General features: G+C 35.1%; 2 protein-coding genes and 1 non-coding gene across 3 annotated transcripts; all 3 read left to right on the forward strand.

The window, feature by feature from the left end:
- Nucleotides 1-951: 951 nt before the first annotated feature.
- On the forward strand, nt 952-1024 carry TRNAA-UGC (transfer RNA alanine (anticodon UGC)). The gene has a single exon. It is a non-coding gene; the product is annotated as a tRNA-Ala (tRNA).
- Nucleotides 1025-3089: 2065 nt separating this feature from the next.
- Nucleotides 3090-4782, forward strand: LOC133317384 (trihelix transcription factor ASIL2-like). The gene has a single exon (XM_061519243.1). The coding sequence runs from the start codon at nt 3386-3388 to the stop codon at nt 4493-4495; it is 1110 nt and encodes a 369-aa protein (XP_061375227.1). The 5' UTR covers nt 3090-3385; the 3' UTR covers nt 4496-4782.
- Nucleotides 4783-12622: 7840 nt separating this feature from the next.
- LOC133317379 (uncharacterized) lies at nt 12623-20713 on the forward strand. Its single transcript, XM_061519233.1, has 12 exons — nt 12623-12716; nt 12820-13002; nt 13112-13211; nt 13317-13347; nt 14434-14476; nt 15303-15455; nt 15762-16279; nt 16334-16402; nt 16460-17562; nt 17698-18994; nt 19781-19864; nt 20217-20713. The coding sequence occupies exons 1-12, from the start codon at nt 12658-12660 to the stop codon at nt 20279-20281; spliced, it is 3705 nt and encodes a 1234-aa protein (XP_061375217.1). The 5' UTR covers nt 12623-12657; the 3' UTR covers nt 20282-20713.
- The last annotated feature ends 960 nt before the right edge of the window (nt 20714-21673 follow it).

The raw sequence follows: 21673 nt of genomic DNA on the forward strand, positions 1-21673 counted from the left end.
GAACATTGAGGACACGCAACTGATGCAAAATGATGTATTTGATTTGAATCAATTGATATAATTTAGTAGTTATTAAACTTTATTCTTTGATGTTTTGGAACTTGGTTGTATAAGTTGTTAAACTTTTTTTTATTTTTTTGGACTTATGTCTTATATTGTTATAAGATTTATATATTTTAAATATGAAGTTGTTCATTGAATTTTGAGTAGTGACTTATGTGATTTTTTATATGCATATATATATAATTTTGTATCTTGACCTTAAATAGTAGAAACTTTATGTTTCTTGTCGTTTCTACGGTTTACGTTTCTACCATCCTCTTTCGTTTTTACGTAGAAACTCAATTTTGACAACATTAGTTGAAGATAAATTATCATATATGGATTATTCTTTTGCTGATTGGGAGTTACACATTTTGCGAGAAGCTTCGGATAAATGTAATGTACTAGTTAATAGAGACTTCAAGGGCATTGCTAGCCGTAGACTTTGTTCTGCTTTATAATTTTAATTTCATCCTCTTCACAAAGAAATAAAATAATAACAAGAATAATAATAAAGAATTTCAACCTTGATCACCAATCACCTTAACTACTGAAACTAAGTCTACGTATAGCTCTTCTTCCTAATTTTCTAGACGTGTTTTGAGCTTAAAATTGTTGTTTATTTTTCTAAAGTGATCGGTGATCCCATAATTATTGAATTATGATATAGATATAATCCTAAGAAATATAAAATGGAGTTCTATGGCATTACATTTTTACGTCTCTTCTATCTTAATATAATTTATCTATTCACAATTCATTATAAATTTCATTATTTATATCATTCAATTGTCTTTTATACAGTTTTTAAAGTCCTGTACAAGTTCTATTGGTCATATTTTTGAAATTGAAATGAATAAATACGAATTATTTTATCTGTAGTATAGTCACGAACAATAGCCAACAATTGGGGATGTAGCTCAAACGGTAGAGCGCTCGCTTTGCATGCGAGAGGTACGGGGTTTGATACCCCGCATCTCCATTTATGGGGGGTTGCATTTGTGATAGTGTTTGGCTTCTTATTAAAAAATCTTTGAAATTGTACCCAAAAAAAAAAAATCTTTGAAATTTTTTCCCTAAAAATCATTGTACGCACTTAGAAGTATGATTAAAAATGTGATTTAATTGGAAAAATCTTTGAAATTGGACCCAAAAAAAAAAATCTTTGAAATTGGACCAAAAAAAAAAGTTCTTTGAATTTTTTTTCCTAAAAATCATTGTATGCACTTAGAAGTATTGGGGGGCACATCTTGATTGAGTGTTGCTCATTGGAAACAAACATCTTATAAGTGATTGATCTTTCAAGTCTCTCCTTATTTAGAACTGCATATTTTTTCCTTGATGAGTTGTAATCAAAGCATCCAACTATTAGCTGAGCCTGATATATACTTGCATGATCACAAGGAGGAAAGAGTATCTTCACAAACTTTTCTTCCAAAATGCTATAATTCTTAGAGGGAGATATTTTTACTACCAAAATTTTTCACTACTAACTTACTATCAATTTAATCACCATTGGATCAACATTTCTCTCTTTTCATAAACTTTTTAGCATTCTCTCTTTTTGATCCAATGATGATTAGATTGGTAGTAAATTATTAGTAAATATCCTCCCTCTCAAAAAATTTCGCTAATTCAGATGGTTGCTTATCAATATAATCAATTGAGATGCAGAAATCGATGGGTTCAGAGATACAGTTTTATCCACAAGGAGACGATGGTATGTGAAGAACAAACCGTTGAAAGGACCGGAGGTAGATTGACAACGGAGAGACAATGGGGCATGGACTAGGGAGTGAGGAATCTATAATGTCTTAATCATGTTGTAATGTCTTAATCATGCATAACAACTCAGAGAAAGAAAAAAGAGAGGTGATCTTTTGATGCGGAACTCTCATGCACCTTAACCTATTGTACTATCTCTCTCTCATTTAGGAGAATTAGCTTACCCCGTTACGAAATACTTTTAATAGGTTTGAAAATTTTAATGTAAATAAAACTTACCCATATAGAACTAGATTATGAACTTAGCCATTCCATTTTCCCAAGCCTCTCTCTTATGTATGAATCCGAGAGGGGATATTCTTACTATCAAAATTTTCTACTACTAACTTACTATCTATCTAATCACCATTGAATCAAAGAGAGAACGCTAAAAACTTTTTCAAAAAAGAGAAAATATTAATCCAATGGTGATTAGATAGGTAATTAGTTGGTAGTAAAAAATTTTGATAGTAAAAATATCCCTCCTCACATAAATCCATAGAAAAAAGAGTGGAAACATTGCATCATAACACACCATACTTAGGCACACCTACAAATCACTTAACGGGAAACACAATTGACGTCACGCCTCTAAAGAGGTAAAATTAAAACAAAAACAACACAAAAAAGCTGTTCCTCCCCGTGGCCTATGAGTTACCGGTTCTTCTACGTCATCTCTCCTTCAACCAGGCTACACCTCACCCACAATGCCACAACCAATAAATTTCCCCCTTTCCTTTCTTACCCTCACTCTCCGGTAAAAAAGAAAAAAAAATTCAATTTAATTAATTAATGGGTTTGGTGTTTGTCATTTTAAATGACATAAGTTATGTTATTTTAGGAGAGAGATAGACACAGAAAAACGGAAATCATGGGAGAGAGAAAGTGGGTGTTTTTTTAATTTAAAATTCAAATTTTCTGTGTCTGTATCTCTCTTAAAATGACATAACTTTATGTCATTTAAAATAACAAATACTTTTCCCTTAATTAATATCTACAATTATCAATATTTTAAAAGACACCATATCCCGTAATAAATGGTTTTTTGTTTAATCAAAAAAAAAAAACAATATGTTTAAAAAGGTAATAAATGAAGAGGGTAAATTGGGAATATCGCCGGAGACCACGGAGGCAGGTTTGATGGGTAATTCAGAGACACGAACGTAGTGTTTATCGTCAAAATCATGAACCAACCAGAGTGATAACAGAGAAGGTTTACCAACTAGCCGGTGACGGAGTGCTAGCTCCAATCCAATCACATTCTGCCACGTAAACCTTCTTCCTCCCACGTGTCGACGGTCACCGTCAACTCACCCCTTCCGTCACTCCATCCAAACAAAACCCAAAAAAAGGTGCTAAACATTTTTTCCCAATTTTCGTTAAAAAAAAAAAAAACGAACAAAGCAAGAAAAGGCGTCGATAAATTCTCGCCGGCAAAAATTAAATTAAATAAAAATAAAAATAAAAATAAATAAAAACCCTAACTTCGTTTTGTTTCTCTCTCTCTCTCTCTCTAGTTTCTCTCGTTCTCTCTCTTCGTTTCTGCGAATTTTCACGGTAGATCGGCGGCGAGGAGATCATGGACGACGACGACGAGATCCAGTCACACCCGTCGCCGGCGAGCGGATCTCCGGCGTCTTCCCCGAGGGAGAATGGTAGGATAACGGTGACGGTTGCGGCGCCGGCGCCGCAGCCGCCTCCGGCGGCGAACAGCTTGGCATTAGCGCTTCCGATTCAGCAGCAGCCGAGGGGAAACAACGGCGGCGGAGGGAGGGAGGATTGCTGGAGCGAAGGCGCGACGGCGGTGCTGATCGACGCGTGGGGAGAGAGGTATCTGGAACTGAGCAGGGGGAATCTGAAGCAGAAGCACTGGCAGGAGGTGGCGGAGATCGTGAGCGGCAGGGAGGACTACACGAAGGCGCCGAAGACCGACATCCAGTGCAAGAACCGGATCGACACGGTGAAGAAGAAGTACAAATCGGAAAAGGCGAAGATCGCTGCCGGAGGCGGCGGCGCAACCAGTAAGTGGCCGTTCTTCGAGAGATTAGAACAGCTGATCGGCCCTACCGCCAAGATCCCCGGCGTCGCCGGAACCAGCGGCGTCGGGAACAGCAATTTGCAGCAGCAGAAAGTGCCGTTAGGGATTCCGGTAGGAATTCGCGGCGGCGCGAATCAGTATCATCCTCAAAAGCATCAGCCGCCGCCGCCGCAGCAACAGCAACAGGTTCAGTTGAAGAACCAGAAGATTCAGTTCCGGCGGCGTGCTCCTACGGTGGATTCCGATTCATCGGAAAGAGAAGTGTCGTCGCCGGTTTCTAGCGACAGTTTTCCGCCGGAAAGCTATGAGAGGAAGAGGCCGAGGGTGATGAATTCGAATTCAGTGAAAGGAAGGGAAGGAGTAAGAAAGGGGAAGGGTTGGGGTAGTGCGGTGAGGGAACTGACTCAGGCGATTCTCAAGTTTGGTGAGGCTTACGAGCAAGCAGAGAGCTCGAAGCTGCAGCAGGTGGTGGAGATGGAGAAGCAGAGGATGAAGTTTGCCAAGGACTTGGAGTTGCAGAGAATGCAGTTTTTCATGAAGACACAGTTGGAGATTTCTCAGCTCAAGCTTGGGAGAAAAGGTGGCAACTCAAGCAATCACCATAGCAGCAACAACAACAACAAACATAACAATAATAGTGACAGTGAGTGAGTGAGTTAGTGATAACTAGGTTAAGGTTAGATTCCAATTCCATTAGCCTTTCTGCGAAGACTCTGTGTATGTGTTTAGTTATTATCCCTTAATTTTTACAGGTAACTTAGTGGGAATGCTCTCCACCCCACAAAAGAAAAACAAAAACAAAAGAGCATGTGTTAAATAATTTAATATCATTGCAGCAGATGTATCACTTGTCATGTGTAACCCCATTCTAAATTATCAGTATCCTGATCATATCATCATTGATAGCTCTACTTGGATACATTGTACATATTGGATATGCAACCTATGTATAGCAATTTAGCATTGTATTCTCTTCTTGAACTTTTACCTGGATTTAGGAATGCAGTGTTATTCAGCAGTATGTTAATTGATTATCATCTGAAGTGGCATTCCTTTGAAACATTGCATCCCATAGAAGGTGGTTTGGTCAAATGAGTGCAGAACAGATATTGCTCTCCTATGTAGAAGAAAATAGTCCCATTTTGTAAGCGAAAAGCAAAAGCTAGCACAAGCTTCTAAAGAATATATGGTCCGTCTGTAGTTGTAGATTGAAGTGATCTGCACAGACATGATGACTTGACTTTTAATTTCCACACAGCATAGAGAGATTACCTAGCACATTATGTTGGGCTAATTTTGGAACATTAACAAAAAAATTCAATTTGGCAGGTGTTAATGAATAACTCTCTTGAAAGCTTAAATTCTCATGGTAATGTTAAGATTGGTTTTGTCTCTTACACTATGCGTGATTTCAACTTTTGGAATTTTATGGATGCTGTCAATCATATCAGTTGATTGCTATTTTGAGCCGCAGTATGTTTTATTTAATCATAACTGCTGATATGTAGGGAAAGCTTGAATGTTCGAGGTATGTTGAAAATCGAAATTGTATAAATCAGTTCTGCAAATAAGTTTGGCTTGAAGGAGACTCTTCTGTTGCCATTGGATTTGTCAATTCTTATCAGGATCACCAGCAGGGCTTTGCCAATATCATTAGAAGAATCCAGGATTTGAGGAACAGGGATTGGGAGGTTAGAATTACTCACATCCATAGTGAGGGAAAAACAGTTGCAGATTGGTTGGCTGCTCATGTTTCAGTTAATGACAGGGAAACTCAGTTTTTTTATTCTCCCCCGCAGGGGTGTCTAGACTTATTAGCAAGGGACTTTAGGGGAGTTGCTACTCCTAGGTTAATCCCTGAGTAGGGTTTTTATTTCTACGTGTTTGTTCAAAAAAAAAAAAAAAAGCTCTGCAAATAAGTGAGTTAAATGAATAAATTATAACTCCAAGATGTAGCTCAGTTAGTAAACAGATTGCAGCTCAAGGGTTGGGCTCCGGTGACTGATGAAATCATGAATTCGATTCTTAGGAGAGGTACTTTAGGATTAGTGGTGAAAATCTTCTCGCTCCAAGCCACGAAAAAATTAGTCTCATCCCACGGGCTTGAGTTTACTCAAAAATAAAATAAAATGAATGAATTATGCCCCTGTATTACGTATACTGTGATGGGACCAAAGGTCTTCAATACATAAAGTAGTTGTTTTTATAGAGCATCATTCTGTGCTTTACTCAGCAGTGCGAACCTAGAAAGATATAAAAAGATACTCAAACGACTCCACTTGATCACATATTTATGGTTTAATTGACGGAATCACGAAAGCTCGTAGCTAAAAAGCATTGGATTCTGGCGTTGATTCATATGACCAGGAAAAGCATGTCTCTCGAAGCTACATGGGCCTTCAGCGGCTTTTTGCAGAACATAACACAGGCATCTGTACTAGCTAGCCAGAGCTTTACTTCACAGTGTCCCTATTTTAGGAGAGAATTTTTAGTGTTTCCGGACCACCATCACCCAGTACTTCTCTTTATTTAATTAGGAAATTCTTATTCCATTAAAGCTATTATTTTTCATTTTTATTTCCCCCTCAATCCCAACTTCTTACCTTTTAGATTCATTCCATCTTTTACAAAGTTGCAGAGGAACCTTCAAATCTCTTTCAATGATGAATTTCAACTTTCAATACCCTGTGTGCGCAGGATCCCCAGCTTACCAACTTACCATGTGTAAGCCAATAATAAGTCCACTAGGATAGTGTGAGTGTAGAGCTCATACTTCACAGTTCAAAGTATCCCAATAAAGTACTCCTGTTAGTGCCAATACTGTTACATTAACCCAAGGTTTTGCTTCCCCCTTAATCAAGCATTAGCCTAGCCTGAACAGTGCTTGTTTCTTTTCCTTTTTCTTTTTTGCATAAACCATATGTATTTTTCATGGGAAACAATTTTGTTCGGTACAGATACATAATTAAGACTTTAAACTCCTTTTAAAGATGATACTGAAGAGTATTAAACATATGCTCTCACCTCCGCCTGCTTAACTTTCATATGCTAACTGAGCTACCATTATTTGGTCACTAGTTGTTTCTTTTGCCCAGATAGGTAATCATGGTCCAACTTTGTCGAATAAGGCCACAGTTGTGTGTATGTTAAAAACCTTAACATGAAATCACAAACACCGTTAGCCATAAGGCTCAGGTTAGGAAAGTCATACGCTCACTTCACTATTATTCCCTTATCTTAATTTCGTTAATTTAAAATTTGCATTTATTTCATCTTTATTAATTTAAGGGTTTTATGTTTATCATTTAACATAATATAACTTCACTTTCCTACACACACATTAAAGAGGTGGGGTCTACATGTTTTTCTTTCTCTTTCATCATTCCACTTTCTCTCTCCCATTTGATGTGAGAGTTGGAAACAACACTTACATTATGTTACATAACACTAATAAAACCCTTAATTTAAATTATGCATTGTCATAATCTTATACAATTTATAAGAACCCAATGGATTTCAGAATGAACGAAAAGAAAAATAGTTAATGTCTCTCTCCCAACATCTCAATCACGTCCTTAATCTTCTTTCTCCTTAAATTTTTCCCTCACCCATGTTATTAAATCCGGATCGGTCATCGACCTGATCGGGGTACCGGGTCAGTGGGTCACTAATTCAACCGCATGAACCGCATATGTATATAAATTTATATTTTATACTTAATTTTATAATAAATATTTTAAATGGTGCAGGTGAACCAAAAACCAAATGTAGCTCAGTGGTAAATACTACAATTTATATCTTCACAACAAAGATTTGATTCCCACTAGATGCAATTTTTAAATAATTCTATTAAATGATATATATATATATATATATATATATATATATTAAATAGTGCATATTAATCAACAAACAAACTCAGCCCAGTAGTAAGTTGTTCTTTGGCTTACTCAGGAGCTCAAGTTCGAATTCCAACGGCCGATTTTTAAAGAATCAGTTCATGAACCGAACCAGTGCAAGAACTGAAATGTTTCCGAATCAAACCAAATTGATTTTTATTACTTTATTTTTTTAATTTTTAATTTTTTTTCTTTTCAAAATAGAGTCGACCCGAACCGGTTCCGAACCGAACCGAACAGTTTCCAACCAAATCAAACTACTTCGGAACCGAACCGAATCGTTTCCAACCAAATCGAACTACTTCTGAACCGAACCAAATCGGTTTTGAACCAAATCGAACCAAATCGATTTTGAACCAGATTGAACCATTTTTGAACCGAACAATTTAAACCAATTTGAATTAGTTTTTCAAAAAATTTGATTCAGTTCAACCCATACTAAAAGTGGGAAATTTTTCCACTACATGCACATTCATCACATTTTTTTTTTGTTAAATCATGCATCTTTGGTCAATGTGCGCACCCTTACTATTCAATGTGCCCATGTATATATAAAAAGATTAGTGCGGGGTTTATATTCGACACCGTTTAAAAGATTAATATATAAAAGGAATCTCAGTTCTCAATTACTATTTGTTGTCTGTTGAATCACTTGAAGGATATATAAAATTTCATATAAGATATAATAAATGTATAAAGCTCTACAATAACACATGAACTCAAACAGAAAAAGTTCAAGGGCTTTTAACTCTTTGTAGAATTGTCCTAATACATATAACGTCTACTATAGTATCCCTGCAAGTGTTGGGATATAATGATATATGGTTTGAATTTCTGACGAAAATGACACGCATTGTATTGTAATTGTGGGGACAGGTTCGTTAGGAAATAAACAACAAAAAGTTTGAGCCTATTTGTTTTAGATTTTTTAAAGCACTTATGAGTTATGATTGATTTAAACTCAAAGCTATCCGATCTCACAGTTTTCAACATGTTTGGTCAGCAATTGTGGTGATTTTTTTTTTTTTTTTTTGACTCAGAATACAGTGACAAATTTTATTTTTTTATTAAATAAAATTGATTATGAATGTAGGACTTATATAATTAAAAAAATTATAAATTATTTTTTTACTTATATGTGATTTTAATTTATTATTCAAGTAAAATTAATTCTCTTAAAATAACTTTTGAAAATATTATTCTTAAGCATAAAATTTTTCTTTTAACATTAATTTGTTTTAAAATTAATAAAAAAGATTCTTCTAAAATTCAAACGAACGCCTAAACCGCCGACAAAGTTCGCAATTCTATTGGCAAACGACAAAAAAACAAAATCAAATGACCAAATTAATAAGATAAAATATTATACTTTTATTGTTGTTCCTCAAATGTCTCTCGCACGCGCATCCCTCAAATCCATTTTCATATAGGCATTGTGGTTCTTCTGCCCAAGTTCACTTTCCTAAACATAAATTCAAAATCATATGCCGTCCTGTTTCTCTACTAAAGTACTAATAATGTAAAATACTTTAAGCATTATTTAAAATTAGGAAATAATTAAATGGATATACTCATATTTTATTTTAATATTTATATGAAAATTCTTAGTTATATATATACATTATTTTAGTGTGTGAAGGGTGACTTACGTGCATGATTTATTTGATAAGTAGCACGAATAATGCAAGAAGAGTTAATAATTTACACATATATAAGTGTACGTAGCATTACAAATTAGTATCTTAATATGTGTGATATTACCACGTATGAATTATTTTTTGTTTAAAGAGTAAAGTGGTGATAGAAAAAACCTAAAAAATTTAAAATAATTATTCTATTGTAATTTTATTGAAAAGAAATATATATAAGAAGAAGGTGAACATTAAAACTGAAATTTTACGTATAATTAACATGTTTATCTTTTAAGGTCACGTTTTGAGTATTCAACGATCATGAAATGGTTTTAAATAGCATTCTCTCTTTGTACTTCGAAGGGTTATATATATATATATTTTTTTTTTTTGAAAATATTACAATCGGTTCATTATTTCGCAACTAATTTGATTCGAGGCTTTAAATCCCTCCTAAAAAAGATATTGGAGAGATTCGAACACATGCTCTCATCCCCACCTGCTTAGCTCTTATGCGCCAACTAAGCTACCATCATTTTATATTTCAAAGGATTCTATGATAAAAGGGAAAGACACAAAATGTATTTATGTGAAATTATTAGACTCCAACAGAAATTATGATAAGTCATTCTACAATAAAATTCGTGGTTTTTCCCTTCATAATAGGACTTTGTCTTGTTATTGGATATTTCCTAGTTCTTTTTCATTTATTGATGTGAAAGATTTTTCTTATTGCATGTTTTTTAAAACAAAATTAATGAATCAGTGATTATTTTTTTAACTTTACTTTCGGTATTAATAACTGAAAGTGAAGATTAATAATGATACTTTATTTGTTTTAAAATATCATCTAATTAATGCATACAAAATAATTAGGAAAGTTATTAACTAGTTTTAATTAAAGAAAAATATAGTTAGTTTTTAGTAAAATATTTAAAATATTATCATTTGATAACTTTTTTTTTATTTCATGATAGGAATACAAAAAAGTAATTATAATAAAAATGAAAAAAAATTAATACTTATTTAATATCTTAAATAAAAAATAATTAAAAAATATTTATACTAAAACTATAAATATTTAAAATGAAGAAAACCATATTTTAATAATGATTTTAATTAAATGTAATTATTTGAATCAATGATAAAACTATTGAATTGAAAGAAGAAGTAGATTTGGAGAGGGGAGGAGAGAATGGATTTGAAAATGACAATCATTTGGGTGGAAAAAAGCATTTGATTTGATTGGTGGAAACTCGAAGAGTGTTTGCGAGGTGAGAGATTAATTATACAATAGAGAGAGAGAGAGAGAACATACGTTACTACGACGAACATGCTATAAAGTTAATTAACGTATCACTGTCATTCTCTGCGAAAAGAATCATAATCTAAACACTTTTGAGCGATACAATACTGCGATGTGCACACTGTTGACCACAACTTAATCATATTTATAGCTGCGATTCACTCCAAATAAGTTATATTTAGGAAGTTTAATACAATGTTATAATTTTAATTTATTTCAAAATTATTATAATCTTTATAATTATAATTTTTAAATTTTTCAATCTCAACACAATGTCATTTTAAAAGTAAATGCAGATAATTTATCTGTATTAACTGCAGAAATATTATTCTGATATATAAAATATATAATATTTTATCTCCTACATATATATAAAAATATATATGTCTTATCTGAAAGAAGAGATAGAAATAGAAAAAAAATGAGCTCTACACACATTTGTATATGTATTGAAGATAAATTTATCTCCTACAAAATGAGAAACAATGAATCCTGCATAAAATTGTCAAAATGTCCATTTTGTCCCTCTCAGTCTTGTCTATTTTAAGGACTAGACTGCAAATAATAATTAGTAATTGAAGAGTGATAATGAAATACATTATGTCATGAAAATGAAAATGATTATTGGTAGGATTGTCTATGACAAAAATATGGGAAATGCAACCTGGTTTATGTCAAATGTTGACCAATTATCCCAAAGCTAGAGAGAGAGAAGATGATTTGATTTAACCACCACTATAATTTGAACACGAAATTAACTAACCTCGGATAATCCTTCCTAGTAAATGTTTCAGTCAAAATGAAGTTTGCCACAGTCAATAACAATAAAAAACATTCTACTTCTCTTCACTATTCACAGCACAGTTTTGCTTCTTGTCTTTTTTAATTTGAATCCTAGTTAGTTGCTAATTACTACGTTAACATTTTACAAAATTGCAAGTGTGTGTGACAGTGGCAAATTTTTATTCTCTCTCTCTCTCTCTACTGAGAGACAGAGTGTAGAGAGAGAAGGTAGGAAGAGATTTTGAAATGAAGGATGAGTAAAGCAAAAACCATCCTTTTCATTGTGGGGTTTTCGTAAAACTTAAAATTTTAAAAAAAAAAAAATTGTGAAAGAAAAAGAAAGAGCCTCATCTCTTCCACAGTGAGACACAAAAAGGAAGAAGAAGAAGAAGAGAAAGAAGAACATAAAAGACAAAGGAGCAAAATGCTGGTGCGCTTTTGATCTCCAAATTGGAGGATCGGGTCACGCAATCGAAGATCTTAGAACTTCATATCTGCCCTTTGCATTCAATTCCACGATCGTCCCACATTTCCACTCCCAGTTTTCAATGTAAGTGTTTAGGGTTTTTTTTTTTTTGTTTTTTTTTTGTTCATGCATATTTGTTTGTTTATAACCATGATAATGCTTCATGAAACTCTGTTTTATTTATTTATTTTATCTGATCTTTGTTTTTTTTTTTGTTGTTACAAGTTTCTGAGTTTAGCTTGTTTAGTATTGGATTTTGGGTTTGTGTGGTATCTATGCAACTTGAGTCAAGTTCGGTCATTTGCTGAATCAGATCTATTTCGTATAATTTTCTTTGTGGCAAATTTGGGTTTCTATTTTTCTGTAAAAGCTTGAATTTTGGGTTCTTGGTTGGGATCTATGGTATGCCTCTGTTAGGAATTGAAACAAGTGGGATTTTCCTTATGTGCATCTGGGTAGTCATTTAACTTTATTCAATTTTCAACTTAGTTAAAAATGTAGATTTGTAAAGTAATGCCAATTTGGAAATAATCCACTGAATACACAATTAAGCAAATTTTTTTTTTTCCCTTCTTCTGTTTGTATAGAATCTACATTCTGACTTAGGAATTTCTTGTGTGCAGTTTTGCTGATTATGATTGGTGCCAAATGAAAATGATGGTGAAGTATGCATCTGCTTACGTGAATTGGTCCGAAGAGTGATATAGTGTTACCTTTAATAGACAAAAATGAAGTCTGACACACTTCTTGACTATGCTGTATTCCAATTGTCTCCAAAGCGTTCAAGGTGTGCATAACATTCCTTGGGATTTTTTAACTGTGATATGCTTTTCTTCTGATTAGAGTTTGTAAATTATGTTTCCTTATTTTTCTTTCTATTAAATTGGCAGATGTGAGTTGCTTGTTTCAAGTGATGGAAACACTGAGAAACTAGCATCAGGATTAGTAAAGCCATTCTTGACCCATTTAAAGGTTGCAGAAGAGCAAGTTGCGCTAGCTGTTCAGTCAATTAAGCTAGAAATTGATGCACATAAAAATGCTGAGACGTGGTTTACAAAAGGAACATTTGAGAGGTGAAAGCAATGATATGGGAATTTTATTTAATTTTTATTGGATTTGCTGCCTTTCTATGCACTGAGCCTTCTGGATTTCTTTTGAGTTGATTGGCATTGGTGCTTACAGGTTTGTGAGGTTTGTTAGCACGCCGGAGGTTTTAGAAATAGTCAATACCTTTGATGCAGAGATGTCCCAATTGGAAGCAGCACGAAAAATATATTCTCAGGTAATAACAAACCTGTAATCAAGCTCAGAAGATTGGTGCGAACAACTGAAAAATGCAATCACTTTATTTCCTTTTTTTGTTGATATTTGGAATATCTTATTTCAGGGGGCAAGAGATCAGCGTACGGACTCACAAGGTATGTTTTCCTTTCAATTAGTCCTATAACTATAGCCTGAAGTTTGATTAATACCAAAGTTCATTAGTAATCTTCATATTTCTTTCCCTTTGATCTCCCATTTGAGTATATTTTACGGTTAAGGTAAGGCCAAATTAATGTATTTTACATAGTTCACCATGAAATGAAATTACTATTTTCATAGATAAAATCTTCAGGCTATATTTATGTGCAAGCTACTTGTTCTAGGTATCTGGGCACTTTTGGAATGTTATCTTGTGTCTGTAATAGTTTATCTAATTATTGCCTAATTATGTGATAATCTGTACTTTACCGTATTTGATCTTGGTGGAGGTTCTATATCTGATTAGATAGAAAATGAAGTTAATGTAGCCAGAGAGGAAAGGGAAATAACCATATTCAATTCATAATTACACGTGCTCCCATAATTGCACCTACAGAATTGCTCTGTCTAAATTGTTAAAGAGCATTTAAAAATGGGTTGAAGATTCAATACTGAAGCCTTGCAAAGAAATAGAAACAAAGAATGAAACTCATGCTTGAACCAAGAATCACCTAGACTTCGATATGGAGAAAAGAATGATAAAGTGAAGAAAATCAGGGAAGTGAAGAACTAAACAAGAAGAAATTCAAATTTTATAGAATTTGTCGAAGAAAAGGTTAAGATTGAAATTCTTATTTCGTTGTCTCTTTCAACACAACAAAAACAATGTAGGAAAAATCTCAGTGCATTGTACCCTGGAGATTTTATGGATGCTAGATGCAGTTGATATTTGTTGGATTATTATATGAGCAGATTTATATTTACAAATTTTTTGTTTACAAATTCTTACACATTACACTAATATACTACGGATAGTACATATTACTTAAGCATGTACTATCCCTAGTACTTAGTGTAATTTGTAAACAAAAAATTTATACATATAACTTATCCATTATTATATCTAGCTTGTTGGGGGTGCATGGCACCCACGATCATTTTGATTTAGTTGTGGTTCTTCAGAAGTCTCAATTTCTTTCGATTAATTAATCTTGAGAGATTAACAACAATATGCTGAGTGTATTATGGTCAATTTGCTCCAGGTCGGGATGGAACAGGAGCCATTGCAGCTGCAGATGCAACCACGTAACATTTCTACCCTCTTTTCATTTTATCTGGGGTGCCATACAATCAATCATGCATGTTTTCTTATTGTTTCAGTGTGTTAGTGCTTCCTCTATTCTAACACAGAGAAGCACTATTCTAACACAGATAAGAAACTGTGCAGTCACAATAATATATAATAAATAATTCACTATCCTAAATCACCTATTTATTATACTAACTATATTCTAGTATAGCTAGGTACTTTAAGCAGACTGATAGGGGTTCAATCCATGGCCATGTGTATAGAAAAGGCTTTGTCGGGGGTAGGAGTGTGCGAAATAACCAAAAAACTGAACCGAACCATGAACCAAACCGAACCGCTCTTAAAATAACCAGTTTTTAAAAACCAATTCATGAACCGAACCGGGTTTTAAAGAATCAGTTCATGAACAGAATCGATTTTTAGAACCATTTTGAACCGAACCGAACCGTTTTCAAACTGACCAAATTGATTTTTATAACTTTATTTTTTAAATTTTAAATTTTTTTTCATTTCAAAATAGGGTCGATCCGAACCGAACCAGTTTTGAACCAAACCATTTAAACCAATTCGGTTTGGTTTTTCAAAAAATTCGGTTCGGTTCGACCCATGCACATCCCTAGTTGGGAGAGGCTGTACCCACGATCGCGTGATCTCTCCGCCTCGAGGGGATTAGTCCTTGGCTTTCGGCTGGGGGATACTCTTGGAACAATTTCCAAAAAAAATAAAATAATAGTCCTAATATTCTAACACCATAACAATAATCATAATATTGAAATTTGAAGCTAATGTTGATTCTTTATTATTTGTTACCTCTTGTTACAGGAAGGAACTCCTAAGGGCTATTGATGTACGACTTGGTGCAGTTAGGCAGGACTTAACCACAGCATGTGCTCGTGCATCAGCTTCTGGTTTCAATCCTCACACTGTGTCTCAACTTCATCATTTTGCAGATCGATTTGGTGCTCATCGCTTGAAGTAACAACTATGTCTATTTATCATTGAATTTGGATTACATATTTTTCATCTATAATACAAAAGAGAAAGATTATATTTACAATATATTTTTCTTTATAATCAAATTTCAATCATTGATTTTCGTCAATCTGGTGATTATAATTTATTAAAAATTAATAATTAATTAATAAGTATGACCTAATTATCAGATTGACAGAAATCAATAATTGAAATTTGATTATAAGAAATTGTAAGTGAAAAAAATTGTAAATATAATTTTCATAAATTATTGTTATTTTTATTTATATATGTAATTTTTTGGTGCAGTGATGCATGCACTAAATATATGTCACTGTATGAAAGAAGACCGGACCTTATAAACACATGGAAGCCACGTGTCGATGATAGGGAACTCCGTTCATCAGTGGGCTCGGACATGTCCATTGACAATGACGAGCCTAATGAAGCCCAAGCCCAAGTACCTGAGCCACCAAAGCCCTCCACGTGGCAACAGCCCAAGAACTTTGCCACCTTCGCTTCGCTACGACGTAGCAGCAACAGCAACAACGACGTAAACGAGAAAGACGAAGCCAACGACGACATCAAAGAGGAGGCAACCCCGACGTCGCCGTCGCCTTCGCCGCCGACAACATCAACGGCTCCGGCGACGCGGCGGCTGAGCGTGCAGGACCGGATCAACCTCTTCGAGAACAAACAGAAGGAGAATTCCTCCGGCAAACCGGTTCGGAGGCTCTCTTCCGACGTTTTCCGAAGGTGGAGTGGTGCCAGTGACATGAGCATTGACGTCAGTGGTGAGAAGAAGGATTCTGAAAGCCCAAGCCCAAGCCCAAGCCCAAGCCTCTCTGTTTCGGAGACCAAGTCTAACGTTGTCTCTGAAGATAATAAGGAGGATCGTGACGACAATTCAGACAAGGTTGTGAGAACTGATAAAGGGTCTTCTCAGGAGAGTTCAAAAGTTTCTGTTTTTGATGAGGACAGGACTAAGAGTGGGTTTAAGGATCAAGTGGGTGCTTCCGAGGCAACATTGAATGGTTCTGAGGTTGTTGGAAGAAAAAAAAGCCAGGTTGGTTCTATGTTGTCTTCTGGAGATGTGATGTCTGATGTCAAATTTTCTGGTGGGATGAAAAATCATGTGGTTTCCCAGTCACTTGTTTGGGGTCCCCGTGGTCATTCTCGATCTCAATCTGCACAATTTGAAGGTGGTATTGGACTCAAATTGAAGGAAGCTTCTGTTCGTGTTGAGGGTGTTGGTTCTGCAGACTTTGAGGACTCTCCTTCATCATTCTCTACCAAGAAGCAAAAGGATGAGGAGGCTTCTCAAGTCCCAAAAATGAAGTATCAAAAGCCTCAACCTACTAGTCATGAACAAATAAGCATGTCACATGGTAAAAGGGGTGAAATTCGGGGTGGAAATGAGAGTAGCAAGCTGAACCTTCCTGGTAAACAAGTATTGGAGAGCCAGGATAATGCCAATGTAACCTCAACTGCGCCTTTAGACCAATTTCAGAGAGGAAGGCAGTCTAAAGGAAATCAGGGGTTACATGATGAGCTGAAAATGAAGGCAGATGAGCTTGAAAAGCTCTTTGCAGAGCATAAACTGAGGGTTCCTGGGGACCAGTCTGGTTCTGCCCGGAGAATTGAGCCTGTGGATGCACATGTTGAACAGGCTGTTAACTCACAGTATAGAAGTCCTGGAGTAGGGGAGTTAACTCCTCAGTTGCCTTCCAGAAGCGCTATGCTTGAACAGGCTGCGAGTTCTAGCAATTTGGCAAACTTTGATGCTAAGTCACTTATTAAGGGGGTGGGTAGTCACGATTATGGCGATGCTCTAAGGAAAAGTTTCTCGGATCTTAACTTTGGGGATGATTCTAGAGGGAAATTTTATGAAAAGTACATGAAGAAGAGGAATGCTAAACTTCGGAGAGAATGGAGTTTGAACAGAGCAGAGAAAGAAGCTAGGATGAAGGCCATGCAGGATAGTCTTGAACAGAGTAGAGCTGAGATGAAAGCCAAGTTTTCAGGGTCTATAAACAGACAAGATACAGTGTTAGAAGCTCAACGTGCTGAGAAACTTAGATATTTCAAATCAAATGTTAAGAGAGACCAGGTATTCATTACTTGTTTTATTTATGGTTTTTGTGATGGCTGCTAAGTTTTAATCTTCTAGGAAGCAAAATTTGTTTGGAAATTTAAAACACAAAAATCCATTTTGTTATAATTTAATTCCCTTATTTTTCAACAGCATCCGATAGATTCCCTTCAGAATGAAGAGGATGAAGATCTTTCTGAATTCTCAGAAGAAAAGATTTATGGTGCGTCAAGGCAAACTAGGAAAACTTTTCCCAACAGACATATGTCTTCAGGAACACCTCGCACAACAGCAGCATCGATCTCACGTTCATCTGGCAGGCGAAGAGACAATCCTCTTGCTCAGTCTGTTCCAAACTTCCCTGATTTAAGAAAAGAAAATACAAAGCCTTCTTCTGGAGTCAGTAAAACGGCCCGTTCTCAGGTGAGAAGCTATGCCCGTAGCAAAAGCACTATTGAAGAGATGCAAGGTATCAAGGAAGAAAAGCCAAGGAGAACTCAGTCTCTACGGAAAAGTTCTGCTAATCCTGCAGAGTTTAAGGATTTGTCCCCTTTGAAATCAGATGGGATTGTTTTGACTCCATTGGAATTTGATATGGATGAGACCGATCAGTCACCAAGGTCTTTCCTTAAAAAGGGTAATAGCATAGGCCCAGGTTCTGAAATCAATGCTATGAGGATGAAAGTTTCAATGGCATCTGATACTCGGAAAAATAAAGAATTTGATGACCTAGAATTTGATGGGGAAGATTCTTTGCATATGGCCATGGAGGAACATGATGAAATTGAAACTATGGCTATTGAAGAATGTCCTTATGATAATAATGGAAAGGTCAGCTTGAGCCAGGAATCTGTGAAATCTGGTAATTCTGGATCTGAGATTGGTGATTCTACAATGTCTCTTGCTCAGGTAGACCCTATTTCAGTGGGTGAAATGCATACTGTGTTTTCATCAGCTTTCAACGGTGTAGGATCTCTGCAGGACTCTCCAGTTGAAAGTCCTGTGTGGAACTCACACATGCCTCATCATTTTTCTTACCCACATGAGTCCTCTGACATTGATGTTTCTATGGATTCTCCAATCGGAAGCCCTGCATCTTGGAATTCTCATTCCCTTAACCAGGGTGAGAATGATGCTGCTCGAATGAGGAAAAAATGGGGAAGTGCTCAAAAACCATATCTTGTTACTAATTCATCCCAAAATCAACCCCGCAGGGATGTCACAAAAGGTTTTAAGCGATTACTAAAGTTTGGGAGAAAAACTCGTGGGTCGGAGAGTTTGGTTGATTGGATCTCTGCTACAACTTCTGAAGGAGATGATGATACCGAAGATAGCCAAGATCCTGCCAATCGGTCATCAGAAGATTTGAGGAAATCAAGAATGGGATTCTCTCATGGTCATCCTTCTGCTGATGACAGTTTCAAGGAATGTGAGCTGTTCAATGAACAGGGTAACCTATTTTTTTCTCGAATTTCTTGTTATTGATCAACATACTTGGTTACTGCTTAGAGATTTAAGTTTAAACCATTATTATTTATATATTTATTTATTTATTTTTGCCAATGTTTTGTTCTATCCTGCAATTAGGAAATGGATCCTTTTTCATTCTTTCCATCTTTGATGGCACATATAGACAAATAGTTCTTTCATAGATATCAATGTGTGAATGAACTAGGAAAAGCTCGGTATACCTTTTCTCATCAGGAATTTGAAGCGATTACACTCTGATTTCTTTTAAACTCTCATTTTAACACTGGACCGTTTCCTTGATGATAGTGTTTTCAGATGTAGACTGAGGGTTATCTTATCATTGTGGGTCATAGTTGAGTAGATGTATTTTATAGACAATAATTTTAATAGATTCCTCCAAATCTATAGTTGCATGTGTTTGTGTGTGTGTCTCTCTCTATATGCTGATCCCACCTTTTTATTGGACTTTTTATAGAAAAAATTGGTTGCATGCGTTTGGTAAAAAAATTGGCAAGATTAGTTTTTATCCTATCATCAGACCTATAGAGGTGTAGGTGGGTTTGCAGGGGAGTTATATTCTTGTAATTGTAATATTCTTACTGCTGGCTATTATGACTCGAATTTTGTGATCATAATTTTTGTTATTTTCAGCTAGTGTTTTTTGGGCATGCATGTTTATATCTGCATATTATAATTTTCAATTTTTGTTTAATGGATAAAGGTACAATCAGTTTTTAATTGATAATTTGATTCTCAATTCTTGCAGTCCAATCCATGCAAAGCTCTATCCCTGCACCTCGTACTCATTTTAAACTGAGGGATGATCATATATCAGGAAGTTCGTTAAAAGGTGATGCCTGGGTAACCTAATATATTCTAGGTCATTTTTTCATCCTCTTTGTCATAGTTGCATGTGTCAGGCTGTTGACGTAGTTGTGTACCGTGTGAGTAATCCTCAAAATATGTCCTCTTGGATTTTGGTAGTTCATTCTGGATTAAGGGTCCGATCTCTTGGAATTGTCTTTTGTTGTCTTGTATAGAATGTAATCTTGACTTATGCTATTATGAATAAAGACTTTGGGTTCATACATATGCTTTGGGTTTCTTTTCATTAATATCAAGAATGATATCCTTTTATTTGCTACTGATTTAGTATCTTTCACACAACATTATAGTTACACATAAATTTCAATTTTGTGCAGCTCCCAAATCATTTTTTTCACTCTCAACTTTCCGAAGCAAAGGTAGTGACTCGAAACCCAGATGAAACTTCCCTGAGTTGGCCTGGCAAGTATTTTGGATCATCTTCAATGGTAGGGTGTAAAGGACAATATTAAATATGATACAGAAAAGAGAGGTAGGCATGATACATTGATCTATATGAAAGATATATACGATGGGGATGGGGCTATGTAAATTTTCTTTGGATTCATGAGGTTTTCCCCTATGATTTAGTTATGGTTGTGTTGAAATATGCTCCATACTGTGTAGTACATGAAGAGTCGCCTAATGGTGCAATGTAATTTTGGCAGTAGCGGCATTCTTTTACCCGTTTATTTTGATTTACTTGTGTAATGTATATCAGAGTTGAACTCCTGCTAGAATGAATCAGTATAGTCAGACTTAAGAAGAGTAATGTGATTGCGGAGTAAAATAATAGTTTTCAAAGGATTATTTCCCTCTCCCCCCTAAAAGAACGAATAAGAATTATTGACTTCTTATCTCTTGCGACTTTACTCTAGTGTTACTCTTTGCTGAAGGACACATCACTGTACTCTTAGCTGTATAATCTCAGCTATCAATGTTCATTTTCATGTTAGTAGCACATTTTCAACTACTAGTAAATTGTCACACAGTAAATATGCTTTAGCTGTGGATCCTTGTTACCTTATAATGTTGCATGCTTTGTTTATTACTCAAAAGATTTCAGTCTTGTGAACATGGAACTGTCCGATAACAGTAATGAACAAGGGAGAACTCTAATCGAATTCTATTAAATTCATTTTGGGATGCTTACATCAGTTTTTTTTTTTTTCTCCTCCCACCCTTTTGTTTTGGCCCAGAATCTTGAACCAGTTTTAATTTGGATGTTCGTGCATTAGATAGAGTAATATTTACTTGTTGAATTTCTATCTATTCACTGTTCAGCTCAATCTTACATTTTTTTGTTCAGGTTTCTCCCACTTACAATTTTTTCCTGTTAGTCTTATTGGGTTACCTATACGTCCATGCACATTAAAAAATGTCTAAATAACATTATGACATGATATTATGATGGGAGGGATGGTGAAAATACATTTTGGTTGGTAGGAAACAGCATAGATATCAGATCACTGCCACTGGCACATATTTTTTTTACATATCATTCTAGTTATATGATAACTAAGACAAGTACAGTTGACCTCCACAAAGATATATAGTTTCTATTTAATATCAGTTTGGTGACAGTGTATGTATGTATGAATAGAATCATGCTCTATATAAACCAGATTATTCTGCAAAGATGCACGAGGCTTCAGGTTCTAAAATTTGTCATCCCTCTTTAAAAGCTAAATTTATGGTGTGGTCAATTATTAAATCTATGAAAAGATTAGTATATCTTACTATTTCGGTGGTTCATTTAATACCCTTAACCATGAAAAAGATGTGGATGATTATG

The sequence above is a fragment of the Gastrolobium bilobum genome, unplaced genomic scaffold (assembly GCF_033153095.1).
Source record: "Gastrolobium bilobum isolate Gb01-03AN ecotype WA unplaced genomic scaffold, APGP_CSIRO_Gbil_v1 utg15185, whole genome shotgun sequence".
NCBI lineage: Eukaryota > Viridiplantae > Streptophyta > Magnoliopsida > Fabales > Fabaceae > Gastrolobium > Gastrolobium bilobum.

Excerpts from the sequence above, each read along its gene's own strand:
- LOC133317384 (XM_061519243.1), top strand. The coding sequence starts at position 3,386 with ATGGACGACGACGACGAGATCCAGTCACACCCGTCGCCGGCGAGCGGA.
- LOC133317379 (XM_061519233.1), top strand. The coding sequence starts at position 12,658 with ATGAAGTCTGACACACTTCTTGACTATGCTGTATTCCAATTGTCTCCA. Across the intron at positions 12,717-12,819 it reads TTGTCTCCAAAGCGTTCAAG|ATGTGAGTTGCTTGTTTCAA; the intron begins GTGTGCATAACA and ends TTAAATTGGCAG. Across the intron at positions 14,477-15,302 it reads GCAGCTGCAGATGCAACCAC|GAAGGAACTCCTAAGGGCTA; the intron begins GTAACATTTCTA and ends CTCTTGTTACAG.